The sequence below is a fragment of the Staurois parvus genome, unplaced genomic scaffold (genome assembly GCF_062004578.1).
Source record: "Staurois parvus isolate SC_StPar_1 unplaced genomic scaffold, SC_StPar_1.0 ptg000402l, whole genome shotgun sequence".
Classification (NCBI taxonomy): domain Eukaryota; kingdom Metazoa; phylum Chordata; class Amphibia; order Anura; family Ranidae; genus Staurois; species Staurois parvus.
Window position 1 is genome coordinate 1051423 of NW_028318198.1, and position 22182 is coordinate 1073604.

Here is a 22182-nt window from a genome sequence, read left to right on the forward strand (position 1 = left end):
GTGGGTGATTTAGTTGGGGATGGTATGAAACTGAAAGCCATTAAAGCACCAGCCCATTGTTAAAAAACACATGGTCTTCCTCCTGATAGTGAATCAGTGTAACACCTAAAATGTTGACGTCTGGGAAGTTCCCTTAGTCCATTCCTCATGCCATTACAAGTTTTTTAAAGGAAACGTTTAACATTGTTTGTAGCACACAGTAACACATACAGAACTGTACTTGACCATTCATTATCAGGTAAAACTCAATTATACCATTTTGTCACAAAGTGTGGTTTTACAGATTTCAGGTACATTTTAGTATGTTCTTGAGTATGCATACTATCATAGAGTTATAGAATCCTATTAGTAGGTATTTCATATCTATATTGTACATGGGTTCATTTACTATACATAAATCAATAAACTATAAACCTTGATTATGTCTGTGCAGTGTATCTTTCAGATCCTTATTCAGTGTACATACTGTATGTCTGTTAGAGGTCAAATAACTTCTTTACACTTTTTATTTCCAAATATCAATGTGTTGGGACTCTAGCCAAAGTCTCATCATTTATCTAATTTTTGTAGACAATCACGGGCCCCATAGGTCAGACATCGGTAGCACTTGATTGACAAGCCTTTGCCAGCGATTTGTAGAAGGGGGATCAGAGGATTTCCACTGGATTGCTATAACATTTTGGCATAAAGAAATAATAAACATAAGAGCAATTTGGTATACTTAGGCATATCTGAATCTTCTAGATATCTAAGGAGGCATCTAGCTGGGTTGTATACATTGATCAGCCATGCCATTACTACTGAGTGTTATAGTGATTACCATTGATTATCTCATGACAATGGCACCTGAAAGTGGATGTGATATATATTGTCCCTGAAGTTGATGTGTTGAAAAATTGACAAGTGCAAAGATTTGAGAGACCTTGACAAGGGCCAAATGGTAATGGCTAGCAAAACTGCAGCTTTTGTAGGATGTTCTTGGTCTGCAGTGGTCAGGACCTACGAAAAGTGGTTCAAGAAAGGAAAAACGGCAAACTGTTGACAGGGTTATGAGCAGCCAAGTGCGAGTGAAAGCACAGTGGGAGTGCAAGCTGGCCCCGGTAGTCTGATCCAGTAGAAGAGATACTGTAGTTCAGTTTGCTGAAAAAGTTAAATGATAAGTTCACCTTTTGCACAAAAATAATAAATGTACATTTTTTGCAGGTAAAAAAATGTGCATTTATGATTTTTGGCTGCAGGAGCCTGTAAAGCATTAAACTGCTGGTGCCATGCAGGTCTCCTGTAAACCCGTATATCTGTTTGCCCATACGGCATGAAGATTCAATGAACTACCACGGTGCTCCACAGCTCCATGATCGTTCATTGAGAACTACAAGCCGATAGCCGCTAAGGCTGTTGGGACTTGTAGTTTATTCATTCACAGAACACTGTGAATGAATGACACGGCCATGTGGGCAAAGCCCTGCACAGCCGCGCTGTTTTCAAATATGACAGCTAGTACGGGGAACTTCTCTCCATTCCTCTGTCAGAGGGAGGGGAGGGTCAGGGGGCGGTGGCGCCTACAATTGACGCATGAGCATCAAAACTAGTGCAATGGCAGAAGCTAGTCTTGTTTGATAAATCACATTTTCTTTTACGTCATGTGGATGGCTGGGTGCATGTGGGTCGCTTACCTGGGGAAAAGATGGCACCTGGGTGCAAGAGAAGGCAAGCTGGTGGAGGCTTAAAGGATCTGCTACTGATGGCTTAGTGTCAGATACCACAGCATACCTTTAGGAAACCAGAGGAGTCCATGCTTTTACGGGTCAGCGCTGTTTTGGCGGCAAAAGGGGGACCTACCCATTATTAGGTGGGACATCATAATGTTGTGGCTGATCGATGTATATTTGGTAATGTCAGGAGAGAGGTAATACAATCTGTTACTTCTTCTGCCGCTAGAGTTAATTGAGTTAATAGAGTTCCTTATCAAACTGTGCATGGAAATTTATCACCATTTTTTAGATTTTGTCTATTACCCTAATGAGAGATTTGTGTATAATTCCCCTCCCCCTACATGCTACCTATGCTTTATTCAATGGCAGTTTTAGTGTTAAAGAGCCCAGATTATTTGATAGGGGACATCATTTTTTAAAAGATCTCCAGAAGCATTTTGAAGTATCCTACTGATGCATCGAGGTATTAGTGGCCTTGAACTGGCCTAATCTAGCTCTAATTTTGAACTCCACATTTGCACCTCTTCATGTGTACAGATGGTGTAGATATTAAAATATATATATATTTTTTTAAATAAGAACATATATAATACAAATTAAAATTTCTCATTTTAATATTTAGTGTGGTGATTCCTTTTCTAGATAAACAGATAGGTTATAGTTTTACTTATGTCACTAGGTACAAAACAGCTGCAAACATACAGTACATGGTTTTATGGCAACATGTGGTTATCTCTTTTATTAAAGGGAAAATATAGAAAAAAGTCCCATCAATTTATATTTTATCCAACTGGTTTTGGATGTGTCATGTAAGTTTTAATGTTGCTGACATCCTGACAAGTTAATAGAATGGGTTGGGATTGACGGTTTTGTTATAATATTGTATGGGTTATACTAAGCTTGTTGTGTCACAAGCAGGGGTGGACTGACAACTCATGGGGCCCCTGGGCAATAGGGGATCATGGGGCCCCTGTGTCCATGCCCAAACTCAAAAAAGCCTATGAAAGAGGTACCAGGGGCATCTCATGGGACCCGCTACTGACCCCGGGCCCTCGGGCAGTGCCCGCGTTTCCAAATGGTCAGTCCGCCCCTGGTCACCAGTTGTTCATATTATGATACAACCATTACAGGATTGAGTCACTAAGTTATATCGTTGTGTCCTTTACTATAGTTATCATTATTTTCAGCTAAATGTCTGTTATTTTTAGCATACGTTAGCTCTCTTTGCTAACAATAATGCTTATGATGGCAAATAATTTAAATGATTTAAAGCTGAGCGTATAAATGCTCCTTTGCTGCAATGTTAAATGCTCATTTAGGTCTAGGGTCACAATATTTAGCACATTTACTTACCTGTACCTCTTGTCCAGCATCTCCCTCTGCACTGTAAGACTGGTCAACATAGCCTCTTCTCCCCTAAGCCCTGAGGAGGTCATCTCTTCAAGTCCAATGCAGAGCCCATAGCCATGTATTGAATATAAGGATGCTTTTCCCATCCCCTAGCCTTAACCACTTCCAGTCCGGACACTTTTACCCCCTTCCTGACCAGGGCAATTTTCAGCTTTCAGCGCTATCACACTTTGAATGACAATTACGCGATCATGCAACACTGTACCCATATGAATTTTTTACCATTTTTTTGAGACAGATAAAACTTTATTTTGGTGGTATTTATTCACCGCTGGGATTTTTATTTTTGTCCAAAAATGTCCAAAAATTTTGAAAAAACTTAATTTTCTTATAAAATATTGCAACTAAATAATATTTCATCATAAATCTTGGCCAAAATTTATTCCGCTATCTTTTTAGTAAAACAAAAAATAAGCCAAATTAGTTTATAACCAAAAATTATAATTGTTAAACATTTTTTTTTACATTTTTATTTATTTTTTTATATTATTATTTATTTTATTATTATTTTTTTTTTTTACATACTATCACCCTAGCAGTATGGTGTCACCATGGTGACACTGTACTATTTTTATAAACAGCCACCTGACCCTGCAGTGCCACCGTCCAGTCGTTTATATACAACGGCCGGTCGGGAAGTGGTTAAACAAGCATTTAAAAATTTCAGGGTTTGGCAGCCCCATTGCAAGGAAGAATTTTATTTTTCCTGGATTTGGACTTTAGCCACTTGTATCCAGCTCAATTTTGATATTTCTTACATACATGTTAAAATCAGTATTTTTAGCTAGAAAATTACTTAGAACCCCCAAACATTATATATTTTCTGGAGAATAAAATCGTGGCTGTTGCAATTTGTTATGTCAAATGATATTTGCACAACTGTTTATCAAAGGCAACTTTTTAGGAAATAATACACTTAGCTGAATTATAATGCACACAAACACACTATAATACCTTTTTTTCCACAAAATATAATAGGTGATGTTGTATCAAGTAAATAAATGTCAGACATGTTAAGATTTAAAATGGTTTGTGAAATGGCAATAAGATTATCCATACTGTAGGTGACACTTTAAAAGCCTTTTATAGGTTACCAGGTTCAAGTTAAACGTGAGCTCTGGGACAAGTGTTATTCCTCTCACTCTCATGTATGTGGTGATATCTTACATGTGAGGACATATGTGCGTGTTTTGCATTTACGTGTGAGCACTGTAAAGGGGAAAGTCATATGGGCTAGTACATATCTACTATAGTAAAAATGTGGCTAAAAGGGAACTTTTATATCATATTGTAAAGATGTTATTATTCTCTAAGATGTCATACAGCCATCTGTACAACCTTCTTTTACTGCTGGACAAAATGATAATAAATGAGAACACTTAGCCACCTTTTTTGGGAGAAACAACACTGACCTGTGGTTAAAATGTTATGGCAATACAGTTGCGCCCTACAAAGTGCACAGTCTATTTCCTTCACTGAACCAATCCCTTAATCTGCATGTTGATGTGCTGGCTAAGCCTACTCCAGATCTTCATTATCACAACCAAAATCATATGCATGATCTTACCATTTCCATTTTACAACCTGGACATCACCTTCATTTTCCATTATACCTTTTTGCAAGGTTAAAATGTGCTTTATTACAACTACAGAGAATGTGGCTACAACTTCTTGGGATTATCTAGCTTCTCGCAATATAGGCAGTCAGATGAAGAGTAATGTGTCCGAATGTTCAAACCTCTGTGATTTCTGATATGTCAGCACTTTGGATGTGGACACAGCCACCGATCCAATAATTTCTCATTCCATGTGCATGCATCTGATTCCCTTTTTCCCTCTGACTTGCTCCTAGTGATCCCACACATAGTTTTTGTTTATAGCAGGGGTATTGAATTAAAATTCATGGAGGTCCAATCAGTAAGATTTTTGCTCTAGCAGGGGTCTGAATCGCATGTTTGTGTGATGTCTCAGATCTTTCACATCACAGCCCACTCCTCCTTTATCACAATCCCATTCTTACATTTGTGTCCTCAGTCCCCCACACATCACAGTCCACCACTGCACATCAGTTTCCCTGTCACATTAGTGTCCACATCAACCCCCCAGCGCTGCCCCCCTTCACATCTCCCCCCCACAGCACTGCCCCCCTTCAAATCCCCCCCCCACAGCACTTCTACTCTTTACATCCCTCCCCTCACAGCATTGCCCCCCTTTTACGTCTGCCCCCTTCACATTTTCACATTCTTCCCACAGCACTTCTTCCCTTTACATCTCCACAGCACAGCCCCCTCTTTACATCAACCCCCAACTCACAGCCCACCTTTACATCATCTCTCCCCACAGCATTTCCCCCCATTTATATCACATCTCCCTGCCTGCAGTACTACCCTGCTTCAAATCACCTCCCAGCACTGCCCCTGTTCACCCCCCATCCCCTTACAGCATTGCCCCCTTTCAATCACATCTCACCCCACAGTACTGTCCCCCCTTCAGATGCTCCCTTCCACAGCACTTCCCCCTTCACCCCCCCACACCCCTGCTTCCCTTTACATCTCCCCCCACAGCACTACCCTGATTTTAATCACCCACCACCACCACACCGGCACCCTCTTTACATTTCTTCCCCCGGCACTTGCCCCCCCCCCCCTTTACATGCCCTCCTCACCAGCACTTACACCCCTTAATATCATTCCCCACAGCACTGCTCGCCTTTACATTTCCCCCCACCACCTGCCCCCCTTCACATCTCCCCCCACAGCACTGCTTGCCTTTACATTTCCCCCCACCACCTGCCCCCTTCACATCTCCCCCCACAGCACTGCTCCCCTTTACATCTCCCTCTCACATCTCCCCCCACAGCACTGCTCCCCTTTACATCTCTCCTTCACATCTCCCCCCACAGCACTGCTCCCCTTTACATCTCTCTTTCACATCTCCCCCCCCACAGCACTGCTCCTCTTCACACCTCCCTCCACTTGTCCCCTTTCTCATCACCATCTCCCCACAGCACTGCTCCTCTTTCACATCGCCCTCCCACCACAACAATGTACTCTGCCCCTCCACAGCTGCCACCCCAGTGGCTAACAGCTCGGTTCTTCAGGCAGAACGGCAGTACAGGTGGTCCGATATGAACATGTCTCCTCCTTCTCCTTTGAGAAAAGTTCTTTTATTGATTACACTGCTTGTAATGCAGCCTTTGTGTGAGGGAAGAGCCGGATCAGTCACAAGATTTTCTTCTCATTCACAGAATGGTGTTTATTTACTGAAGCTGGAGAATGAAGAATCAGACTCACTTCTGCATAGAAACCAATCATCTTCCAGGTTTTATTGCCAGAGCTTAATTGAACAAGCTGAGGTTAGAAGCTGATTGGTTTCTATGTAGAAGTGAGTCTAATTTTGCACTGTCCAGCTTTAGTAAATAAACCCCAGTGTATTAAAACAGTGTAATCACCTAAAGAACTTTTCTCTTAGGCTACGTTCACACTAGCCTTGTTTGCAAGTGGCAGAAAGGCGTTTTGGAAACATTTTTACCGCTTCCCAAACGCCTCGGAAAATTCTGCCCATTGCAGCACATGGTGCTATTCTAACGGGAGCGGTAGTGTTGCGGCGCGGCAAAACGGACACCTTTGGTCAAGTCAGGAGGCATTGAAGCCCTCTATTCTAGTCTATGGTGCTGCTCCGCAAACACCCGGCCGGCGTTTGCGGTGCGGTTGCGACGCGTTTGCGGAGCGGTAACACCATTCAAACATCATTATAGGCGTTTGTGGGGCGTTTTTAATGCTTGGCAACTGCCGCTGAACCACATTCGGCATTTGCGGAGCGTTTGCCGAGCGTTAAAAAACGCAACGCTTGCCAAATGCTATAGGGGCATTTGGCAAGAGTTGGTAAAACAGTCAAGTGTGAACGAGCCCTTAGGAAGAGGAAGGAGGGCTGTTCTGCCCAAAGACCCTAAAATCAGGCTAATAAAAAACCATTATAGGTTATAATAAGCTATTATATGTTACTGAATGTGACATAATACTGTTTCATACACTAAGCAAGATTTAAAGTAGAGATTTGAGCATACATTGGAATAATATGTTTTTGTAGGTTGCTTATAGATAAAATACTGTATTTTCTTTAATATTCTCCTGCAGCACATAGAAAATAATCTTTTGATTCTGCCAGCAGACCCCTTGGTTCACTACTTCTTTCAGTAGGGTAACAAAAGCTCCTTCATTGACAGTAAATGTATTGCAGTGTTGTCATCTTTCACAGTCCCTGTAGCCAGAACCTACTATGGAGTGGATAGCCCAGCTGCATACTGCCTGTCATCTTCTGGAAACACATAACTTCACCTCTTAGCTTTCACATCATCTGATTTGCTGTTGATGTCAACCTCCTTCACTGCTCACGGAAGGCAAATGACGTGCAAACACTGCTGAATTCCCCCCATCACCTCCCCATCTAGCAGGGGCTTGTGTTGGATAGGCTTGATTAACAGTTTCACTTTAAAATAGGAGCAATTAGATGTCCTTTTAGTGTTATGTTGATTTACAATTATTGAATATCTTAGAACAGTGGACTCAGGTTTTACAGATTTATAAAAGCTGCTATGTGACTGTGTTATTACAGTGTTTTTTTTACTGCTGACAGGCTACACATTTGTATAAGTGTACTGCGGGGGCACAGAGCACTCTGTGTAAAAGCTCTGCGTGTCTCTTACTAATCACCCGTATTGCATCCTGACAAGCCTTCTCCTTCCTATGTAACATAATAGAGCCATTATCCTTATTAATGACCAACATTTTCAGAATGGCATTGACCAGTGCTATGAGAGTTTTTTTTCTACATTTACATGTCTTTGGCACTTTCTGTCCTCTCTTTCCAGTATGATTTCAACATTTTCCTTTAAAACGGCCATAGATGGATTGGATCTTGACCGTTTCATCAGGGACCAGTTGAGATTTGATCCATCTATGGGCAGCATGGTTGTGCTGAAGTCGATCCATCTATTGACTTCAGTACAACCAGCTTTTCTGATTTTTTTCATGCTGTTACTGCCAGCAGCTATAGCCACCAGTAGTAATCATTGTGTTCTGCCGGCAGGGAAGACTCCCCATTGTCAGAACACAGTAGTGCTGTGGGAAGGGATTCCCCCATCAACACTGACAGTGCCCATGGAGGAATCAAGTGATTTTCTTTCTTGCACCCCATGGTTGCAGGAAAGGAAATTGCATAATCTATGGCTTGCCTTACTTAATAAAGCTACCCCCATCTCTTGTAGTGGAGTGGCCATTTACTCTCCATGCTCAGATGCAGGCACATGCCCGTTTAACTTCATTTTATACAACTTCCTGTGATCCTGGACACAACCAGGGGAGATAGGTGTCTCTGCTTTCTTTCCTCTACAGCTTAGAGAGTCCAGGTGAGTGGGGGGCAGCCAGATGAGTGGGGGCAGCCAGGTCACAGCTTAATAGTATGCAGTTTATCTTGAAGATCTTGATACTGTGGGGAAAGAATTAAAGGATGTCCTGTTTTTAAACATTTTTGTTTTGGCTCATATAAGCTAGGAATCAATACAAAAGTGTTGGTGGACGCTTAGACCATGCAATGTGTTTTGATTTAATATACTGCAATAGCAAACATATATTAGTGTGCTACCTAATATGCATGCAACAATCACATTGTCTGTGATATATCTGTTTGAACAGACTTTAAAGATATCCCCAAGAATATAGGTGGAGTCACAATCTAACCATGGGAGGCCATATCCCTAATCAACAACTATACAGAAACTTAATTAAATGGGATTTTAAATACACTATATTGCCAAAAGTATTGGTACACCCCTCCAAATCATTGGATTCAGGTGTTCCCATCACCTCCATGAGCACAGGTGTATAAAATGTGGTACTGTGATTGGTTGCCACCTGTGCAATAAGTCCATCCGTGAAATTTCCTTGCTACTAAATATTGCACGGTCAACTGTTAGTAGTATTATAACAAAGTGGAAGCAACTGGGAGCAACAGCTACTTAGCCACAAAGTGTCAGGCCACGTAAAAAGGCAGAGCGGGGTCAGCACCTGCTGAAGCGCACAGTGCAGAAGTCGTCAACTGTCTGCAGAGTCAATAGCTAAAGACCTCCAAACTTCATGTGGCCTTCAGATTAGCGCCACAACAGTGCATAGAGAGCTTCATGGAATGGGTTTCCATGGCCAAGCAGTTTCATCCAAGCCTTACATCTACAAGTGCAATGCAAAGCATCCGATGTAGTGGTGTAAAGCATGCCACCAATGGACTCTAGAGCAGTCGAGACGTGTTCTCTGGAATGACAAATTACGCTTCTCTGTCTGGCAATTCAATGGATGTGTCTGGGTTTTCGAGGTTGCCAGGAGAACATTACTTGCCTGACTGCATTCCAAGTGTAAAGTTTGGCAGAGGGGGGATAATGGTGTGGGGTTATTTTACAGGGGTTGGGCTTGATCCCTTAGTTCCAGTGAAGGGAACCCTTAAGACATCAGCATACCAAGACATTTTGGACAATTTCATGCACCCAACTTTGTGGGAATAGTTTGGAGATGGCCCCTTCCTGTTCCAACATGACTGCACACCAGTGCACAAAGCAAGGTCCATAAAGACATAGATGAGCGAGTTTGGGGTGGAGGAACTGACCTCAACCTGATAGAAAACCTTTGGGATGAATTTGAGTGGAAACTGCGAGCCAGGCCTTCTCATCCAACATCAGCGCCTGACCTCACAATTGCGCTTCTGGAAGAAAGGTCAGGCATTCCCATAGACACACTGCTAAACCTTGTGGACAGCCTTCCCAGAAGAGTTGAAGCTGTTATAGCTGAAAGAGTGGGCCAACTCAATATTGAATCCTACAGACTAAGACTGGAATGTCATTAAGGTTCATGTGTGTGTAAAGGCAGGCATCCCAATACTTTTGGCAATATAGTGTATGTCATTATATGAACATCAATCTATCCACAAAACATTTTAAGAAACGTAAGTAATGTTGAGGTATGTTGGTCAACGCGTTTTGCAGGTTCCCCCCGCTTCTTCAGGACCTTTAAGACCGCAAATATCTCTGCATGAACAAAGGTAGTGTACTTAATACTGAAAATTAGCAAAACGTACAAATGTTTAATAAAGATAATATATCCTCCAACAAGAAGAAAAAAAATATTTCTTAATTTATGATTATTAATAATAATATTCTGACAAGTTCAAAATATATTGAAAATATATTAAAAATTCACCTTTTCATTCACTTCCTTTCATGCAAATAATCTTAGACTGGGAAAGGGACCACGTGCAATTCAAGCCCCCACTGGCCCATACGCAGGATTTTCTGCGGTTTTGTGGATAGGTTGATGTTTATATAATGATGTCTTGACATTAACGGTGGAGTTTTATAGTGAATGTTTTTTGTATTGATTATGTCAAAGGACATGTTTTAATCCATATTTTGGAATAAACAGTATGTGTATTTTAATATTTGGCGGTTGACTATTGGAGGCATATTTAAAAGTCCCATTTAATTAAGTTTCTATATAGTTAATATATCTGTTTGCCACACTGGAAGTGATGTTTTCTGTACCCCTATACGAAGTAATTATTTGTGATTGTGTACATACAATCTGATCAGCTATCTTGCCCTCGTCTCCTTCATGATGCTGAGCAGTGACCCTGCAAAGTCCCACAAATATCTCTACCCAATGCATCTTCCTGTAATGGTGTGGCAACGATGCTGCACTGCTCATGAATTCACAACAGAACTGCCACTTTCTGTGCATTCTTGGACTACAGTGGGATGAAAAATGATGCAGAGGTGTGGCATTGAGCATTCTCACTGCTGATTTATAAGCCTGTAGCTTGTCAATAAGCACCTTGCCAGACATAGTCCTATCCACTGCTTTTTGTATTGACATCACTGCCTGTGTTGCTAAAGCTGAAATCATCTGCCATGTCTGGTAAGGGGAACATGTAAGACACAAATAAAGGAGAATATTGCTCAGCCAGGGAAGCTAAAGGAAGTTTTATATTTCTTTATAAGGCTTGTGCATCTCATAGTAACTGGATTTGGTACCTGTTTAGACTATCATACAAGAGTGATTAGTTGTACTTTAAATAAACTACATTTTCATCCGCAGAATAATTCTGAGGATGAGTTGGATGAAAGAAATGGCCTGACACAGGGTGATAAACTACGTGCCTTAAAGAGCAGAAGGCAGCCACGTTCGGCTACCACTGGAGCACTACGGTAAGAAAGCATTGTTAACTTAAGGCAAGAGATAGACGGTCATATTATCAGTCATACACTAACTCCACCTGATGATCTTTTGGCTTAGTAAAATGAGCAGGCTTGGGTATATTGGTGAATCTTTGCATGGTTACAGTACAGTAGACAGCACTAACATTGCTGTTTATTCATGGCAAACAAACCAGAATTATGAATATTTGGGAGAGGAATACAACTGGGTATCCAGGAGGAGACGCATCTGCATTATTTATCAGAATAATCTATAATTTTAAATAAGTAGCCCACACACTCTTCTAGTATATTATTTATACTAAAGTAAGATGTCCCTGCCATAATTCCTAACTCTGTTCTTGTCTGGAAGTTATGAGTTTTCCTGTCTGTCTTTATGTGTTCTAGTACCACTGGCTGCTTGCTACCAAAATATAAAATCAATATGAAGTCAAACAGAGTGGGAACGTGGCTTTATTATCATAGCATGTGTGCAGACGCAACAACACGCATATATAGAATCTTCAAGAGATACTGTATATGGAACTGTCAGGTGGTTTAAATCGATAGCATTTGGCAAAACTCAAATATCAGCTTTGCATTGATTGATCCTTTAAAAATAGAAATAATGTGAAAACCTCAGGTTACTTAGCTGTCTCTTTTGGTGTCAGAAGCAGATTTCTTAGAGCAGGGGTATAGCAGTGTGATGGGCAAAACCATCAGGCCAAGAATGGGCTTTAGACCCTTAAACTTTCTTTTGTTTTTTTTTACAGGTTAGATGAAATGAAACCACATATAAGATCAACGTCTCAGCCTTTCAGGTATTTTCCTTTTTGCATATCTGTCTCAGGTCAGAGGTGTCCATGTCTAGAGAGCCATTGTATTTTAAGAAATGAATGCTGTCCTAAAATTTCTCCATAGAAAGCATTTTCTTATACCTGTTCATTAAAGCGGAGCTCCAGTCAAGCCTAAAAAATTAAAGTCAGCAGCTACAAAAACTGAAGCTGCTCATTTCTTTAAAAAAACAGCCACTCACCTGTCCCACAATCCAGCGGTGTATCAGAAATTCAATGCTGCAGCTGTGCCCTGTGCACGTTTCCTGTGTTATCTCAAGGAGCCCTCCTAGTTTTACCTAAAGAAAAATTAAAGTGTTACTAAACCCAGGACCCTGCATTCACTATATCTGGTCTCCCACAGTACAAACAACATGGAAATGCAATTATTTTAGTAAATATAGACTGCTAAATACCTTTTCTCATTTAGAGCAGTCTTGTGACTTCAGCAGATCACTGGTTAAAGCTTGTAGGAGGAGTTTTCTTTCTGCTCTAGGAGGATGTGAAACCTCTGACTCTCTGTCTGGACAGTGCTGATTGGCCCTGTGCTGATCACATGCACTCTCCCAAGAAAAAAAAAAAAAAAACCTCTCTAGCAATACACACCAAACTAAGCATGTGCATGTGACCACGGGTTCAGTCTGTATCAGGTGGTCATTTAAACAAGAGGAGGGGCAGAGAAGAAAGGATCAAACAGCCTTTTTACATAATGCAGAGGATTAACCCCTAAGGTTCCACAGTGAGTATGCCGAGCATGCTTTACTGCATATACATACTGATTTTACTGTTGTGGTTTTAGTAACACTTTAATGCCTATGATGTGGAGATTATGAGATAAGGAGAGAATCAGTACAACTGGGCAGGGCCAGGTCTTGCAATTCAGCCCACAAAAAGGCATGTGATATCAATCAATAAGAGGAAATGAAGAGCCGAGTGCACTTCTGGCAGATCAACTGGTATTTTTTGTACTTGCAGAACCTTTAAAGGCATAAATTATGGAGAAGTGTGCATGTATTGTGGGGATGTACTGCATTTTTTAAAATTTTGTCCTGACATACACTTTAAAGTGAACCTGTACTTTGCCCATATGTGGCGAATCTACTGGTTCACTTTGATGCAGACTTCCGCAGATGCATATATTTACCTTTATTTCACTTTCTCCCACTGCTCCATTCACCCTCTGGGGGTGAAAGCTAAGCCCTGTGTAGGCAGTAGACTCCCATGATCCAGCAAGGGTCCTCGTGTTGAATGGAGCTGTGGGGAAGCGAGGGAAAATATTTGCTGCTGGGTATTAGGGAGGAGATTCAAGTATATGCAAACCCTCACCTTGTAAAACAACCCGAACAGTTTAAAATAGAAATGAAAAGTAAAACATTTGTGTATACCGGTGTACCTCGGTTAACGTAATTTTCGGTTTATGAATGAAAATCCATTGAAAATAATTCCCCGGTTTCTGAATTTTTTGCAAATTTTTATCGCAACACAATGTGTATGTCGGTGCTGATTTTTAAATGCAATTGCCAGCTTTTTTTTTCCTTCAGTATAGCTCACAGAGCTGTCATTTTCCCCAGAGTTAAAGGAAGCTTTGTTTCTTTTAAGAAACTTAAATAAACATTGTTTCTTTTAACTTGGGGAAATAAACTAAAAATAAACTTTCTCTTTTAGCTGGGGGAAAGTGACAGCTGAATCTCTGAGCTATAGTGAAGAAAAAAAAAAGCGGTAATTACATTTAAAAACCGGCACCATAATAAATTAAAAAAACGACGGGGTCTGGTATGGATTTTGAGGGGAACTCCCACACCAAAATTTAAAAGAAAAATCGTGTGGGAGTCCCCCCCAAAATCCATACCGGACCCCTATTCGAGTATGCAGCCCAGCAGGTCAGGAAAGGGGGGGCATGAGCAAGCGCCCCCCCTTCCTCCTGAAGCATACCGGGCCATATGCCCTCAACATGGGGGGGACACCCACGCCATTTTTTTTTAATTTTGGCGTGGGAGTTCTTTTCAAAATCCATACCAGACCTGAAGGGCTTGGTATGGATGGGAGGGGGGACCCCACGCCGTTTATTTATTTACTTTTTAATTCCCGGCAATTCTTTTACATTCAGCTGTCAGTGGTGAACCCCGCTGACAGCTGAAACATTAACACATGGTAGACACTACTAAAATACCACATGACTTGATAAAATAACTCATGCGATATTTTAGTAGCGTTTATTTTTTTTCTGACCTCAGGAATGGATTAATTGGTTTTCATTGCATTGCTATGGGAAACGGCATTTTGGTTTACAAATTTTTCGTTATATGAAAAGTTCAGCAGAATGAATTAAATTCAAATAAAAACATTATAAATACTTTCTTTCCAAGTGATCACTTATCCTCTGTTTTCAACTGCATAGAGAGCTGAAGGAGGAGTAAAAGCAGCACACTGAGCTTTCCAGTGAATGGCTGTGCGGGGGAAAGGGGGGGGGGCATACCAGCACAATTTTGATCATTGGGGGAGAGCAGGCTGAGTTGCCAGCACAGCCAACTGAAAACTAACCATTTTGTGCTCTCCGGCCTAGTCAGTTTTTGATAGGAAAGCAGAGGGACAAGCAGGAACACCAGGGATTTCAGACAAGGGAAGCAATACAAAGAGAACAGGATACTATCAGGAATACGAAATGTTGGGTTTACATATTACATAAAATCTATTTTTAAGAACTGCACACTCTTTTGATCTTGAATGTTTCCTGATAGTTTGAAATGCTCTTGTGTCTCTTATTAGAGTAATCGCCTCTAACAGTGCACAGGGCTCCATGTCCCCGCTGAAGTCCTCTAGAGTTTCTGCATCTTCATCAGCAGTTGCTAGGAGAGTTGGACAGAGTTCAGGATCTTCAAGCAGCAAAGCAAAAAAGTGAGTGCCAAAATTGAATGGAAAACTGAGCAAGTAAATGCATTTCTGGAGCACAAATTCTCCAAGGCTCTTCATCAACAATAAACTGCAAAGTAATAAATGAATAAATGCCATGAAGCTATTATTGTTAGTATTATCTGGTATTACCAGTTTTACTGAATTTAAGACTTGGGACATAAGGCTGGTTTTATATATACAAGGGGAAATAGATGTTCAGTGAATGTTACATTTAGGGCCTCATTCACACAGACACACAAAGCCATACAGCATGAAGAAGGTGTGGGTTTATATGGCCAGGAGAGGCCCATGAGTGACAGGTTTTTGCGTACAGCCACCTGTACAAATCAGTGACAGGCTAGAAATCTACACATGAGCATTTTGCACATGTACAGGGACAAATTAACGGCCCTGGACACAGACAATTTACAGCCTGGGGCGCTCATCTATTGTTTTATGCATGCACACTCTTAAATGTGCGGTGACCTGTGTACATGTGCAATCTGAGATTGATTTGTACATATGGCTGTATGCAAACCGGTATCACTCCAGGGCGCCCTTTGGACAGATAAAAACACACCTTCTTCAACTAAAACTAAATGTTTCTGTCAAAACTAGTACCAGATCCAGTTACTGAGTGATGCATAAGCCTCATAAAGTAAGCATAAAACTCTCTTTATCTTTCGTGACTGAGCCATATTCTCTTTTATTTGTGTCAGATACTCTCCCTCTCAAACACTGCAGCTCACAGAGGAAGGTTTCAGCAACAGAGGCAGTAATGTCAAACTAGAAAGCATTGGGCAAGATTAGGTGTGGCCAGGAGCTGATTGAAAAGCTAAAGGCTTGTGAATCATCAGTGACAATGCTGACTGCCATGAGTCCTGCAAAATGTTTTCATCCGACTTTAGTGCAATCAGGCTTACCCTACATGAGTGTGGTAACTGTTTTGAATTCAGGAGCAGTGCAGCATCAATGCCATCCCATCACAGGAAGGTGCATTAGGTGGACCTCATTGGTAGGATCAACAGGTATTTGTGGGACTTTGCAGATGGATTAAGGCTCCGTTTACATATATGCATTTTGCGTTTGATGCTTTCTCCAGTGATTTTTGCAGTTTGTTTTTCTACATGCGTTTTTGATTTTTTTACCACATTTTGCATTTTGTTCAGCTTTTTTTATGTTAAAGTGGAATTTTTTTTATTGCTGGACAGAATAAAAATTTAAAACGCAGCAAATACGTACTACCATGTATTACAGCAGCTTCTTCATTGAACTCTATTGTAGCAAAAATGCTGCTTTTTTATTTTTAAAAAAGTCCCTGACCCTTTCCAAAAACAAAGCAGCTCAAAAAAAGCATAGATCCATAGGAAACCGTGTTAAATTGACTGTAGTGTGTTTCTGCAAAAAGCGCTAAAAAACGCATTGGTGTGAATGGAGATTTAGAGAAAAATATACAGCTTCATTTATTAAGTGCTAGAGCATTTTTTTTTTAAATGGAGGTCGTAGATTTGCTGGTGTCAGTCTCCCAAGCATGCTAACTGACAGAGGCTTATAAATCATAAAACATAATTGCAAATCCTTTGGCCATGTAACACAGTCCACATAAGGTCTGCCTATTCCAACAGTGTGTTTTGTGTAGAGTTTAGCTTTAATACTATAAATGAATAAAGAACATTAAACATTGAAACATAAACCAACAAAACAAAAAAGATAGTTTAATCACAGACAAGGATAACATTTTCTTGACTTTGAATAAATATAGACAGAAATAGTTTTTTCATGGGAAAAATAGAGTAGGGTTTAGTTCATGGTCCCTGGAGCTGTGCCTCCACTGGCTTCAGTGTCCTGGTGTCAATTCACATTACATATCTAAATCAGGGCTTCTTTCCTGTACCTAGACATTTCCTCTTCTGCTTCAGGTCTGAGAACAGAACGGATGTCCTTGTTGTGACCTTCTCTCCACAATGCTATTGACCATTACTACAGTGCCTTGAAAAAGTATTCATACCCCTTAAAAGTTTCCACATTTTGTCATCTTACAACCAAAATCTTAAATGTATTTTATTGGGATGTTATGTGATAGACCAACACAAAGTGGCACATAATTGTGAAGTGGAAGGGAAATGACAAATGGTTTTCAATTTTTTTTACAAATATCTGAAAAGTGTGGTGTGCATTTGTATTCAGCCCCCCTGAGTCAATACTTTGTAGAACCACCTTTTGCTGCAATTACAGGTGCAAGTCTTTTTGGGTATGTCTCTACCAGCTTTGCACATCTAGAGAGTGACATTTGTGCCCATTCTTCTTTTCAAAATAGCTCAAGCTCTGTCAGATTGGATGGAGAGTGTCTTTGAACAGCAATTTTCAAGTCTTGCCACAGATTCTCAATTGGATTTAGGTCTGGACTTTAATTGGGTCATTTTAACACATGAATATGCTTTGATCTAAACCATTCCATTGTAGTTCTGGCTGTATGTTTAGGGCCATTGTCCTGCTGGAAGGTAAACCTCCGCCCCAGTCTCAAGTCTTTTCTCTAACAGGTTTTCTTCTAAGGTTGTCCTGTATTTAGATCCATCCATCTTCCCATCAACTCTGACCAGTCTCCCTGTCCGTGCTGAAAAAAGTGTCCCCACAACATGATGCTGCCACCACCATGTTTCACGGTGGAGATAGTGTGTTCAGGGTGATGTGCAGTGTTAGTTTTCTGCCACACATACCGTTTTACATTTAGGCCAAAAAGTTCAATTTTGGTCTCATCTCACCAGAGCACCTTCCTCCACATGTTTGCTGTGTCCCCCACATGGCTTCTCACAAACTGCAAACGGGACTTCTTATGGCTTTCTTTCAACAATGGCTTTCTTCTTGCCACTCTTCAATAAAGGTCAGATTTGTGGCGTGCACGACTAATCGTTCTCCTGTGGACAGATTCTCCCACCAGAGCTGAGCATCTCTGCAGCTCCTCCAGAGTTACCATGGGCCTCTTGGCTGTTTCTCTGATTAATGATCTCCTTGCCGGCCTGTCAGTTTAAGTGAACGACCATGTCTTTGTAGGTTTGCAGTTGTGTCATACTCTTTCCATTTTCGGATGATGGATTGTACAGTACTCCGTGAGATGTGCAGAGCTTGGGGTATTTTTTTATAACCTAACCCTGCTTTAAACTTTTCCACAACTTTATCCCTGACCTGCCTGGTGTGTTCCTTGGCCTTCATGATGCTGTTTGTTCACTAATATTCTCTAAGAAACCTCTGAGGGCTTCACAGATCAGCTGTATTGTTACTGAGATTAAATGACACACAGGTGGACTCTATTTACTAATTAGGTAACTTCTGAAGGCAATTGGTTCCACTAGATTTTAGTTAGGGGTATCAGAGTAAAGGGGGCTGAATACAAATGCACGCCACACTTTTCAGATATTTATTTGTAAAAACATTTTGAAAATCATTGCTCATTTCCTTCCACTTCACAATTATGTGACACTTTGTGTTGGTCTATCACATAAAATCCCAATAAAATACATTTGCGTTTTGGTTGTAACATGACAAAATGTGGGAAATTTCAAGAGGTATGAATACTTTTACAAGGCACTGTGTAAAGAACTTGTGATCTGTTGCTGCAGTGGAAGGAAGGAAGGAAAGGGGTACGAGGGTTGGGTGAAGCTGGGCAGAGCATCCAAATTATCGGTAAGATGGTACATATTCGTAAATACCTCCCTATGGCTCTGCTGTCCTTTACCAAAACTATGTAGTCTGAAGACTGTTAGAGTCTCAAGGAAACGTCTCAGGATTCTGTGATGCTAAATTTTCTGCATAAAATGCAGAATAGACTATTTTATTTACCTACCAGAAAAGATAAGCAAAACAATTCCTGTGAGCTGGGATTTGACTTGAATTATGACGTTTACACGAATTATTGTTAATTACCACTAAAAAGTCTTAAAATCGTTTTTAGTCCCTAATGATGTTTAGCAGACTCCGCTATGATGCATTGCATGACCTTTCCTCTCCTGCATCCCATTTTCCTGAAGCCAGTCAGGAGGGTTTGTACAATTAGACATAACCCACTTAAATAGAATATTGCAGAACACTGTAGTTACCATTTCTGAGTGCAAATTAAACTGATCTTTCGGAACCTCTTGGTGCTATCATGTGCACAGATCGTGCCTCCCAGTTGCATTTAGTTCTGGGGGTTGTTTTTTCCTCTCACAGTGAAGTGAACTTGCTAATTTACATTATTAACTACAGCTTTCAATAATTCTGCTCACTTTGCAGTCAGTCCTCTAAGCAGTGCCTTAAACCATCATCATCAGTCATCAAAGTCATAGTACATTTCTTTGGTTTTTCTTTATACACTGTAACATTTTTTTTTTTATTTATCAGTGGCCCAGGTTTTTGTTTTTGTTTTACTTCGCCACTGTCACACACACAGGCGTTAGCAAGCATTGGGCAGGTCTGTTTTTTTTAGTTTAAATTGCACAGCAACTTGGGGGTGTATTTATACAAAAAATTGCAGAGCTATTCATCCTACAAAACTGCATGTTTTGAGCAAATGGGGGCAAAACTGAATGTTATTAGGCTATTTTCTCTCTACGTTGACTAGTTATTCAAAAGAATGAAGTGAATCAGGAAATAAACTGTATTACTGCCACTAGATGGAACTGATGGTCATAATAAGTAAACATATCTAAGCTCATCAGCTTCATCTAGTTGCCATAATGTGGTATTTTCCTGTTTTTTGTTATATTCTTTATGAATGAATAACATTCACCCTGGAGAAAAAAATAGTTTAGTAACATTCAGTTTTGCCCCCATTTGTACAAAAAGAACGTACATGCAGCTTCACATGAGTAACTTTGAGAACTGTTATAAATACACCCTTTTGTGACAGGGACTGAATAAAGAACTTCAGGACTAGTTTCCTGCTTGCCCTTTGTGTAGTTCAATAGCCCTGAGCACTGAAGAATTCTTCATCTAGTGAATGATTCCCGTGCCCTCTTTTTTTTTTTTTTTTCTTCTTCCATCGGGATATCTTTTTAGATTTGTTCAGAAAAAATAAAAAGATGACGTGTAGGAACTGAATACGATTTTTTAAAAATCTAATTATCTTTATAAAAAAAGATTTTCACTCTGGAAACTGGATCATTAAAATAAATTGGCCAATTTGTCAGATTTTTAAAAGAAGTTTGCTTATCTTTACCCAAAAAGTACATGAAAAGTTCTCAGTGGCTTTAATGACCTGTTAAAATGTCAATTTACATCAGCCTATGGTTTTACATAAGTACATTTTGTAAAGAGGAATAAATAGCTATGGGACAGGAGGCATCAAACAGAGCACCCGGCAGTGTATATGTTAACACCTTTGTCTCTTCTAGATTTCAGGCTTCTGAATTTCTGCGTGGGATAATATAGTATCTTTGTATGTGACAGTATCATTATGTAATTTCCCTAATGACTGCAGTATCAGTGAGAGCTTCCATATCACTTCAGTAGAAAAGCTACAATATAGGTAGTTACAGCCTACATGATTAAAAAATGGCCACAAGTACTTTTTTTAAAACTAGTGTATCAGTGATAGAGCCATAAGAGCCTCAGGATATGACTGCAGTTCACGCATTCAAATATATGGAGACCTGTCCTAACTCTGTTCTGTTTATATTCTTTATTGACTTGTTATTATCAACCATTGCTAAAAATACGGACGTGATATAGATAATGTGTTAAAAAGAATTAATTTTTATTTGTTGGAAAACATACATTTTTTTCACCCTATATTAGGTATGATTGTTTTTAGTATAGATCCAAAACTGGTCAATATGTTGTCTTAATTAACTGGCTTTTCAGACAGAATACTGCAACATTATATTGGTCTATAAAGAAGCCTAGGTGGTTAAATAAGCTTGCAAGTCACATCTATTCAGTTAAAGTGGTACTCTACTCCAGGCAAATAGCTAAATTCAAGATTGGAATGCATGTATGTTTACAGGTAACCCCAAAGTATTATTCGATTTGTCCAGCATTTCTAGTAATTAGTACCTTTGCTAGTCTGTAATATCTCTGCTATTCCCTGGTTTAATGTCATTGATCTGTAGACCTGCTTCCTAGGTCAGCTCTCTGCTCACTGGACATAAGTGAAGACACTGATTCAGTGTCCAATGAGAGTGCTGGAGGAGGAGAGGTAACCTAGGAAGCTGAAATGTTGAACTGGGAAGACAAATAGCTTATTTAAAAAATATGTGTGATCCGCCTGGCTGTGCAATGTGAAAATGTGTGAAAATCACAAGATTGTGTAAAATGACAAAATTCTAGCCAGCTAAAATGGTAAACAGATACATATTTTAACTTTGTATCTAGTTTGCCTTGAGATTCGCTTTTATAACTAGTACTACTATAATTTGGTTTCCTTTGCTGCCAATGACTGACACACTGGAGTAAAAAGTCCTTTCTGACGTATGTGTTGTATCAGAGCATAATTATCAGTGATTGCAGTTGACTGATTTCCATGCATTCAGTAAGCTAAAAGGTATTACATTCTTGGCTACACTGCCTTAGAACTTCTGGAGTGATAAGGTCAGCAAATCCCAATTAATAAACATGACTCACTTCCAGATCATGTTCATTTCAAAAACAATGCTCACTTCACTTCCGCTCACCAACGCACTGCTTCCTTTATGTGGAAACTCCCAGAAGACCAGGAAAATCCAATGCTCTGCTTTGTTTTATTAAAGTCGGGGAATCTTATTTTAGCTGCTGCTTCTAGTTTAAGTCAGTCCTTAGTGTTAGGGGTCAAAAAGTAACCATGTGTACAGTTTATTGTATGCTGTTCATTTAATAACTGAACTATATGTATTTTTTTCTGTTAGATGTTTTTTATTTATTTAAATCTGGACTATCATACATATTCAGCAGTGATATCCATAGTATGTTCTATGTACATGTCTAAGAATATAACCAATCAGCAGTAGAAAGGAGATGTTTTCATCCTCCTACCATAGTGTCACTAAAACTGTACTTGGGTCTCATTCACATAGATGTATCCAAAACACTGGCAGAAGAATTGTGCACATTTTCTGTTTGCGTGTAATGTTTATGCAACCTCTATATA

At 40.0% G+C, this 22182-nt stretch overlaps 1 protein-coding gene across 3 annotated transcripts in view; it reads left to right on the plus strand.

The window, feature by feature from the left end:
* Positions 1-22182, plus strand: part of CDC14A (cell division cycle 14A) — a 162566-nt gene that overhangs the window by 128294 nt on the left and 12090 nt on the right. For all 3 annotated transcript variants that reach the window (XM_089686579.1, XM_089686581.1, XM_089686580.1), the window contains 3 exons: positions 11261-11370; positions 12132-12179; positions 14958-15086. In XM_089686579.1, coding sequence (XP_089542705.1) covers positions 11261-11370; positions 12132-12179; positions 14958-15086 — 287 coding nt within the window. The remainder of the gene's footprint in view (positions 1-11260; positions 11371-12131; positions 12180-14957; positions 15087-22182) is intronic.